The sequence below is a fragment of the Hemiscyllium ocellatum genome, chromosome 48 (genome assembly GCF_020745735.1).
Source record: "Hemiscyllium ocellatum isolate sHemOce1 chromosome 48, sHemOce1.pat.X.cur, whole genome shotgun sequence".
NCBI lineage: Eukaryota > Metazoa > Chordata > Chondrichthyes > Orectolobiformes > Hemiscylliidae > Hemiscyllium > Hemiscyllium ocellatum.
The window spans coordinates 12235543-12246148 of record NC_083448.1 but is presented as its reverse complement, the minus strand read 5'-3'; the positions used below and the strand labels follow the sequence as shown (position 1 = coordinate 12246148).

Below are 10606 nucleotides of genomic sequence, written 5' to 3'. Positions count from 1 at the left end.
CGTGAGAATAAGGAGAAGCCACAAATCGTTTGTATTGTAAAGGTCCAAATGATTGATGGTACAAATAAAGAAATCACTGCAAATAGCAACACGGTTTACATATAACCACTGAGTTATAGTTGAATTGAAAGGCAGTCCAGAAGTGATGGTAAACTTACATCAAACTTTGGTTGAACCACACTGTGGAGCCATGCACTTATTTCTGGTCCAAGCCAATAAGAAGGATGGAGAGGCAGTGCAGAAAGTGCCAAGGAAAGATCCACAATGATGATTCCAGAATTTTGAGAATATCACAAAAGGCTGAACAGATTAGAAAAGAGAAGGGTGACGGTGACTGGATCAAAATCTTTAAGATTCTGAAAGGGTTTGTAAGAGTAGAAGTAAATTTAAGAAATTGTTTTCACTGTTATATCGCCACAATTGGCTCTGCTTGGATCTGTTTGGGAATAATATGCTGCCCCCGATCCTCAAAATATTTATCTGTTGGGCTGACTCCAATGGAGTGCTGAAGGAACAACAACCACAATAAGTTTTCATCAGAAGTAGCACATGTTTGAGTAACAAGAAGCATTTATTACAAAGTAACTTAAGATAGCAGGTTACATGAAGTTTTGACTGGTTAACAATCTGACACTGAAGGGAGATTTGATTATCTTCTAAGAGATACCAAGCTTGGTGAAGTTACATAGTTGTTAACAGCAGAGGTCAGACAAACAGGGGTAGACAACACACTGACAACTGGAATTTACCAGCTCCTCCCATAGGCAGAAATGGTCACTTTTATCCTAGAGCTCTGTGAAGATGTCAGAGTTAACCCTTTAAGGATAATTGCCTCAAACAACATCCAAACATCGGGCCATGAATAGAAAACAGCCACTAGTAAAACCATTCAAGAATTCCGGAGAAGGTACAATTCCCGAAGAGTGGTTCAAGTGTAGAACATTCTCCCATTTGGAGTAATTGAAGCAAATTGACCAATTGCATCTTTGGGAAAACAGCATAACTGCTTTCAGAAGAAAGAATTTGAAAGAAATGTTGAAAGGTTTAGATCATGTTAGCAAGTTTTGAGAAGATTTGTTGCTCAAGTTGAGGTTCTGGATGTAGGTTTGCTGGCTGACTTGGAAGGTTTATTTTCAGATGGTTCAGAGGTAACATCATTAGTAAGCCTCCGATGAAGCACTGGTGGCATGGCCCACTTTCTGTTTATGTGTTTAGGTTTCCTTGGTTTGGTTACGGCATTTCCTGTGGTGATGTCATTTCCTGTTCTTTTTCTCAGGGGTGGTAGATGGGCTCCAAATCAATGTGTTTGTTGATAGAGTTCCAGTTGGAATACAATGCTTCTAGGAATTCTCTTGCGTGTCTCTGTTTGGCTTGTCCTAGGATGAATGTGTTGTCCCAATCAAAGTGGTGTCCTTCCTCATCTGTATGTAAGCATATGAATGAGAATGGGTCATGTCTTTTTGTGGCTCGTTGATGTTCATGTATCCTGGTGGCTAGCTTTCTGCCTGTTTGTCCAACGTAGTGTTCGTTACAGTCCTTGCAAGGTATTTTGAAAATGACATTAGTTTTGCTCATTGTCTGCAAAGGTCTTTCAAGTTCATTAGCTGCTGTTTGAGTACATTGGTGGGTTTGTGGGCTACCACGGTGCCTAGAGGTCTGAATAGACTGACAGTCATTTCTGAGATGTCTTTGATGTCAGGGAGAGTGACTAGGGTTTATGGACATGTTTTGTCTGCTTGTTGAGGTTTGTTGCTGAGAAATAGGCAGACTGTATTCATTGGGTACCTGTTCTTTTTGAATACACTGAATAGGTGATTTCCCTCTGCTCTGCATAAATGAACACAGTCCGCCGATTTCTCAGTAACAAACCCCAACAAGCAGACAAAACATGTCCAGAAACCCGAATCACTTTGACTGGGACAACACATTCATTCTAGGACAAGCTAAACAGAGACAAGCACAAGATTCCAACTGGAACTCGATCAACAAACACATTGACTTGGATCCTATTTGCCACCCCTTGAGAAAATGAACAGGAAATGACATCACCACAGGAAATGACATCAGCAACCCAAGGAATCCTAAACACATAAATAGAAAGTGGGTCATGCCACTAGTGCTTCATCCAGAAACTAACAGATAATGTTACCTAGTATGGTGATGAAACGTCTGAAAACGAACCTTCCAGCCCAGCGAGCAAACCTCGATCCATTTCAATCAAGTGATGTGGGAGGAGGCTTGGTGGAGAATTACTGCTGACTTGTTGGAAGAATTTGTTTCAGTGTAGAATCAACACAGTTCCTATAATCTAATGTATTCTGCCTTTTTCAGTACAATGGCTCCTTGATGGTATCTTTATTGCCATGTTGTGTAATGCAGGTTGGCTGATTTGAGATTCTGGCAAATAGAATGAAGGTATGCCTTTATTTAAAAGGATTTCAATGAACACAGGAGTTATGGGCCTTTGACCATCAGTATACTAGCCTTTATTCTGAATTTATTCCTTATTCCCTGCTTCCTCATCTCTACCCTCCATTGCAGTGAATTCCAGGCTGTCCCGCTCAGCGGTGTAATGATGAGTATTCACAGCATTGTACTGAGACAAAATTGCCTGTTGATAAAAGCAAAATAGTTAGTGTTGAACATCCAATAAAAATTTACCCTCTGTTTTACCTGTCCAAAATAAACTAATGTTTCCATGAAAAAAGAGGATTGAATAATTATCTACAGACTGTTCATATATCAATATCGCAGTCTTCTTCCAGGAATGTACCCAGTGCATTCACGCTTCTCAAAAGGAGAGAACTCACATTCATCTCGTGTCCTTCATGACCTCAGAACTTTTTCAAACCCCTCACAACCAATGAGGCACTTTTGAAGTGGAATCATTGTTCCAGGATTGGCAACATGACCATTTGCTCAAGGCAAGGTCTTATAAACAGCAATGTGACAGTTGAAATCTGCAATTTGGATTGAGGGATAAACATTTTGCAAGGATACTGTAGGTAACTCCCCTGCTTGCCTTCAAATACTACCAGGGGATATTTTTCTGTTTATCTGTAGGAGAAACAGCCTTCATCTCACAGGTCATCCGGAAAAACCTAAAAAAATCTAAACCACTGGAGATGGGACGAATTGAAGATCATCTGATCCTCAGCCAACAACATTATTCATTTATCAGAGATGTGTTGTGAATTTTGGTTTGTTTGAAACTTCTTTCCAATGGTGTGAGCATACACTGAGGCCTAAACATTAATGGACTGTGGAATGATCTGATCATCCCAAGAAAACCGGGAAATCACCCCACTGGGTTTTAAGCCAGAACAGTATAGAGATAAGCTGAAAATGTGTTGCTGGTCAAAGCACAGCAGGCCAGGCAGCATCTCAGGAATAGGGAATTCGACGTTTCGAGCATAAGCCCTTCATCAGTATAGAGATAAGTCAACCTTCCCTTCTTGCAAAAATATCCCTCGATATGCCTGGAATGAAAACCATTCAGTCGTTTCCATAAAACCATGAGATGTGGGAGTGGAACTTGGCCTTTTAGCATACTGAGTCTGCTGTACCATTTGATCATGGCTGATATGTTTCTCAACACCATTCTCCTGTCTCCTCCCCATAACCATTCATCCCCTTACTAACCAAGAACCTATTTATCTCTGTCTTAAATACAGTCAATGACTTGACCTCTGCAGACTTTGCAGTAATGAGTTTCACAAATTAACCACCTTCTGGCTGATGAACTTTGCCTTCATCTCAGTTCAAAGGGTTATCCCTTCACTCTGAGGCTGTGCACTTGAGTCCTAGTCTCTCCTGCTATCGGATCTTCTCCACATCCACTCTCTCCAGACGTCTCAGTATCCTGTAAACTTCAATTCGATCACCCCCCCCCACTCCCCCTTATCCTGCTAAACTCAAGCCAGACCCAGAGTTCTCAACTACCCCTCATATGACAAGCCCTTTATCCCGCATATCATTCTTGTAAGTCCCCTCTGGACGCCATCCAACACCAATCCATCCTTCCTTTGTTATGGGGCTGAACATTGCTCACAGTATTCCAAGTATGGTCTAACCAGAGCCTTGTACAGCCTCTGCAGTACATTTCTGCTCTGTTTTCTTGCCCTCTCAAACTTAATGCTGACATTGCATTTGCCTTTTGAACTGCCAACTGTAGCTGTAAGTTCAGCTCAAGAGAATCCTGAACTTGGACTCCCAAGTCCTCTTGTACTTCAGATTTCCTAAGTCTTTCCCTGTTTGGAAAATGATTCATACCTCCATTCTTCCTATCAAAGTGCATAATCTTACACTTCCCTCCATTGTATTCCATTTGCCATTTCTTTGCCCACTCTTCAAGCCTTTCCAAGTCCCTCTGCAGCCTCAACACAACCTGCTCCTCCACCTATCTTTGCATCATCTGCAAATTTAGCAATAGTGCCTCAGCTCCATTGTCCAAATCATTAACGTATAATGTGAATTGTTGTGGTCACAACGCAGACACCCGTGGAACTCCACTGGTCACTGGTTGCCATCCTGAAAAAGACCCTATTTCTACACTGTGTCTTCTGCCAGTCAGCCAGTCCTCTATCCACGCCAGTAACTTGCCCCGAACACCATCGGCTCTGATCTTACTTCACTGCCTCTTGTACAGTACCTTGTCAAAGGCCAAATAGATCACATTTACTGGCTCTCCTTCGTCAAACTTGACAGTTACTTCCTCAATAACAGATTTGTCTGACATGACCTCCTCTTGACGAAGCCATGCCTGACTCAACCCTATTTGACCATGCACTTCCAAGTACTTTGCAATCTCATCTTTCATCACAGAATATAAAATCTTCCCACTGACTGAGGTCAGGCTAACCTGCCAGTGAAGTGAGAGCAGAATTCTGATTGGCTTTGAAGCTCACTCCTGCTTTGCTCATCATTCATTCATTCATTTGCTCTTCCCTAACCTCCCCATTCATTCGCCTCTATCCCAACAATCTTGTTTGCTCCCACTCACCTATTGGTTGCTGTCAAACTCATTCACTTCATTGACTGTTACTCTTTCCTCTATGGCCCTCACCAGCCTTGGGTGATGGTTTAAGCACCACCTGAGGGAGAGGGGGTCACTTCAAGGCTGACCTGTCCCCTTTTGTCTGAGGCATTAAACCAAGACTCTGCCTACCTTCTCTGGTGAATGTGAAGGATCCCACCAAACTATTTCCAAGAACACTGGGCGGCACGGTGGCACAGTGGTTAGCACTGCTGCCTCACAACGCCGGAGACCCGGGTTCAATTCCTGACTCAGGCGACTGACTGTGTGGAGTTTGCACATTCTCCCCGTGTCTGCATGGGCTTCCTCCAGGTGCTCCGGTTTCCTCCCACAGTCCAAAGATGTGCAGGTTAGGTGAATTGGCCAGGATAAATTGCCTGCAGTGTTAGGTAAAGGGGTAAATGTAGGGGTATGGGTGGGTTGCGCTTCGGCGGGTCGGTGTGGACTTGTTGGGCCGAAGGGCCTGTTTCCACACTATAAGTAATCTAATCTAATCTAACAACAGTCGAGTTATCCCCACTTATTGCACAGTTAACACCATAGAAATGGGTTATCTGGCCACGATGACACAGCTGTTTTTGGGAGTTGATCTGGAATTAAGAGTCTAATAGCCATGAAATTATTGTCAATTGTCAGAAAAACCCATCTGCTTCACTGATGTCCTTTGGTGAAGGAAACTGCCATCTTTACCCAGTATGGCCCACATGGGACTCCAGACCCACAGCAATGTGATTGACTCACAACAGCCTTTTGGACAATTAGAGATGGGAAATAAATGTTGGCTCAGGTAGCAATACCCACGTCCCCTGAACGAATGAGTAAAAGCTTCCTGTGTCCAAATTATCTGCAAAGTGTCCTACACGACAACAATGACTGCAATTCAAACGTGGTTCATTAGCTGTGATGAAGGGGTGATAAAAGTTGCTATAAAAACACAACATTTTTTTCCAAAAAGCACTCATCCCTTTCCATTTTTCCTTCCTTCCTATTTATTTCTTTTCCTCCATTCCTTCCTGCATTCTTTTCAGTCTTTCCTGTGCATCCTTTCTCTTTTCCATCCTTCCCTTCTTCCCATCCTTCCATTCTCCCCACACCTTCTGGAAGGAAATTGTTTTTACAATATGATGACTCTTACCACTTTCTCTTCTTTGCTCGGAGGATTTTTTAGGAAGACACAAAGTGGGGCATAGCATATGTTAATAACTCCGATGATGACCATGAGCCAATGGAATCCAATTGCTTTGACAATAGCTCCTCCCATTGAGGGGCCTGGGTGATAAGCACAACATTTCATTTTTTATGTGCGAACAAGCATGTTATACTTGAGATTTCTTCTGAACAGATTCCAAGTCCACACCTTAGTTGAGAACTTAGTTTCAGTCGTCAGACTCCACAAAACTCATACTCACTGATTATTAGCTCCCATATTTATACAAACAATTCTCACCCAATTAATCCTCAACTCAATAGCATCCATTACCCATTCCCTTAAACCATTATGTCCCACGCACCCCTTTAGACTGTATGCGATGACAACAATGCAGTGTTTTCACACTTAATTACTTGTCTGCGAGGGACAGGAGCGGTTCGATTTTGTTTGAGAAAAATGAAACAAAACTGTGCAGGTTGTTGACGTATTTGGATCTGCAGAAAACCTTATGACAATAGCTCACAGGGAAAATCATTAGTTAAATTAAAATTTATTCAGGATAGACTGTGGCATTGTGGAAGAAATTGATGACAAAACAGAAAACTAAGAATGAGTGAGAGGTGTGGTGTCAACTTTGAGTTGCAGGGAGACACTGAGTGGGATATGAATGGAGTTGACACTTTGACCATGGTGTTTTGACATGACTAATGAATATGAAAATTAATTGAAAGCTCTACAGTGATGCAGGTAAGTGGTCCCTTCAACTTCTTGCAGTGTTGGCAGGCAAACATTTGTTAATCTTGAATAAGGAAAACATGGGTCTTTTAGCATCCAAGAAAACAGCAACAAGGTCATGAGTTGTGCCCTTGTTGGTTCTTTCTTCGACAACACTTGAAAAGCAAAGGACAGACAGAGGAGTCTCAGATACCAATGGAATAGGCATTCAGCAAGAGGCCGTGCTCTCATGAAAAAAACAGCAAGAAACTTAGAAATAGAGGAAATGTCGGAACATCATCATTGGATAAAATTGAGAAGCTACAGAAGTGAAGGTTGGTACACTGCGAGGAACTGTGTCAATTTGCAGGAGACCGCTGGAGTGGGAAAGCAAACAACCCACCTCAGCTTTATCACTGGACACTTTCAGAGAGCTTGAGAGACTTACATTTAAGCAAACATGCATCAAAGAAGACAACCATTTTGACTTACCGATTGCAAATCCTACACAAAGCGCCACATCAGCGATGGCAAATATACTGCCGTACACAGATACATGACGAATGTCCACCAGGTAACCCATAATGGGAGTCATCGAGGAATCGGTCATTCCTGGTCATATCAAAAGGCACACTCAGAATTCAGGCTGCGACATTAGATTAGATTCCTGACAGTGCGGGGACAAGTCCACACCGACCCTCTGAAGAGTAACCCACACAGACCCATTTCCCTCTGACTAATGCACCTAACACTATGGACAATTTAGCATGGCCAATTCACCTGAACTGCACGTCTTTGGACTGTGGGAGGAAACTGGAGGAAACCCATGTGACACGGGGAGAATGTGTAAACTCCACACAGGCAGTCACCCAAGGCTGGAATCGAACTTGGGACCTTGGTGCTGTGAGGCCGCAGTGCTAACCACTGAGCCACCATGCCACCCATAAACATGCACGATAATAATTTCTAAATCCAGGATCCGACTGAAGTGTATGTGGGGTGTGGAAGTGTGCCTCCCAAACCTTCCACTGAACAGCTTTGGGTAACCTCCACTTGCAATCTAGAGAGTCAGTCTTTTCTTTAGGTCTCCCTTGGTGGAAGGATTTCAGCACAGTTCTGTGCAATTCCGCTCTCCATTTCAGCTTAACTTGTGAAACTGAAGGGACCAAGGTTCATCTTGAATCAATTTAGTGAGGACCTGACGTTAAAATAGATGGCTGAAAACCTTTGGATTTTGGGGATATTATAATTCCTGAAATAAATTTCTCCCTTCCTGTTTGGCAAGGTGGTCTCCAGCTGAAAGTGGAGCAGGCAATTTCATCACTGGAGTTTCCTGAAAGGATCACTTTAAGGCCTGACCAATTTTGGATTGCACATTGACTTGCACTGTGTCAGCAAGCTCAGTGCCATCATTGGCAACCAATTCAATTCCCACCCTCAGACTTGGAGACTAACTCTGTTCCTTGTATATGCACTCATGACTTCTCCAAATGTGAGATTCCAACTCAAGTTGAAGCTTCCTCAGAACTCAGAAAACTTCCTCAGTGATTGAAGTGAAAAATGTTCTTGGTCTCTTACTTTGGCTGCAATTCCATTGTTGTGGGCAGCTTTAGTTGCTCCTCAGTAATGCCAAAACACCCCCAGGAACACCACAGTAACTGCTATTTGTATGAAAGTAACCTTGAGGGGCATTTCAATATCTGTGTCCCTGTTCTGATTCACGCTGCATTCGATTTCCCTTCAGCCCTGTGCTCATTGAGCTGCTTTGACCCCCTGTCAGGACACATCTTGAATTTCAAAATGTTCACTGTTTTGAAACGGGTCCCAAGGCTTCACCCCTCTGTAACTCTGTGAAACATTTCATCTCCACAATCCTCTGAGCTATCTACATTCTTCTAACTCTGACCTCTTGTGAACCCTAATTGCTGAACATATCATACTTACAACCTTTTTTTTCAGATTTCTAACATCTTCAAGATTTGCTTTCAGTTTAGTTGCCTCATCATTGGTGGTTGCACCTTCAGTGCCTCTGTGATAGTCTGAAATTCCCTCCCTACATGTCTTATCCTCATTTTTCTATCTTTAAGACACTCTTGCCAAAACCTACCTCTTGTATCAAGCATTTTGTCTTCATGCCTCATTATGTGGCTCAGTCCCATCTTGTGTTTTATAATTCCCCTCTGTCGTGCATTTGAATTTCTTTATCACATTGTTAAACTGGTGTCCACTGACATTGGAGAAGGGGTTTCAGAACAAGAGGAGTGCACTGTCATACGGTGCACAATATCACATTGTTCCAGTGTCATTTTGAGGCCATACGATCAGGCTTTTAAAAAATTCCTTCACAGGATGTGAGTATCGCTGACTGATCTAGCATTTATTGCCCATCCCTAGTTGCTCTTGAGCTGCTGTAAATCAAACCATTGGAGTTGCTGGAAGGGAAGTTTGTGAACATGAAGGTGACGGTAAATTTTTGACTTCTAGCCAGTCGAAATCAAAAAGAAGTTATCCTAAAAAATGATTTTTTACTATATGATATACACAGGATATCAAAATTAATATCCATACTAAAATTGCTTCCCTTGAGCCTCTTCTCACCTTTCCTCATCGAACACGGTGAGATTAGATAGTATTCTATTCTCTTCTCTCGTGCTTATGGTGAATAACCTCCCTGAACTACATCTCAGCCCCTCCCTGTGAGAGCAAGTTCCACATTCTCACCACTGCTGCTGAAGACGTTCCTTCAGAGATTCTGATTTGTGTTCTTTCCATGACACTTATCTTAATGGCCTCTGCTGCTCTTCTCAACAAGTCTGATCCGTACTTAATTTTAAATGCATGATTCAATTATCAGAACATCAGAATTATCAGCCCTTCAAGCCCGCTCTGCCATTCAGCATGATCATGGCTAATCTTATCCTGGTCTCAACTTTCTGTCTGCTCCCCATAACCCTTTATCCCGCTTCTTATCAGAAACGTATCTATTTCTTGATTGAATTTGTTGATTGATTCTGCCTCCAATGCACTCTGTGGCAGTGAGTTCCACAGCCCGTTGAGAGAAGTAGTTTCTCCTCATCTCTATATCTCTGCCCTCTTGTTTAACACTGTCCATAAGGGAGAACATCTGTTCAACATCCACCTTATCAATCATGTTCGGCATTTCATATATTTCAATCGAGTACAAGCCCAAGCTATTAAACACTCCTCACACAACAGCCCTTTCATCCCTGGAACCAAACTTGTGAACCTCCTCTGAACATCCTCCAGTCCCACCACATTCTTCCTCCAGTAAGAAGAGCAGAACTGGACACAATATTCCAGATGTGATCTCACCGACGCCTTACATAATTGTAACAACACTTCTTTACTTTTATCATCTAGTCCTTTAACAATAAATACCGGGATTCAATTTGCCTTGCTTATTGTATGCTGCACCTGCATACCCACTTCCTGCAATTCATACAGAATCCTTCTCAATCAGTCTTTTATGCAACACCTTCTCAAATACCCTGTGGAAGTCTAGATATACACCAATCACTGAATCCCCTTTATCAATCTTGCTGGTTGCGTGCTCAAAGAACTTTAGCAAATTTGTCAAACACAATTTGCCTTTCTTGAAACTGTGCTGACATTGGTGAATTGAGCTTTGTTTTCCAAGTGTTCAGTTATCTCCTCCTTTATGATTGACTCCAACAACTTCCCCACTG

The 10606-nt window shown here is 42.4% G+C and overlaps 1 protein-coding gene across 1 annotated transcript in view; it reads right to left on the bottom strand.

Annotated features, from left to right (window-relative positions):
- Positions 1-2489: 2489 nt before the first annotated feature.
- Positions 2490-10606, bottom strand: part of LOC132836907 (chromaffin granule amine transporter-like) — a 35701-nt gene continuing 27584 nt past the window's right edge. The window contains exons 15-17 of the mRNA XM_060856474.1: positions 7392-7511; positions 6171-6304; positions 2490-2611 (exon numbers count right to left, since the gene is read on the bottom strand). Coding sequence (XP_060712457.1) covers positions 2498-2611; positions 6171-6304; positions 7392-7511 — 368 coding nt within the window. The 3' untranslated portion in view covers positions 2490-2497. The remainder of the gene's footprint in view (positions 2612-6170; positions 6305-7391; positions 7512-10606) is intronic.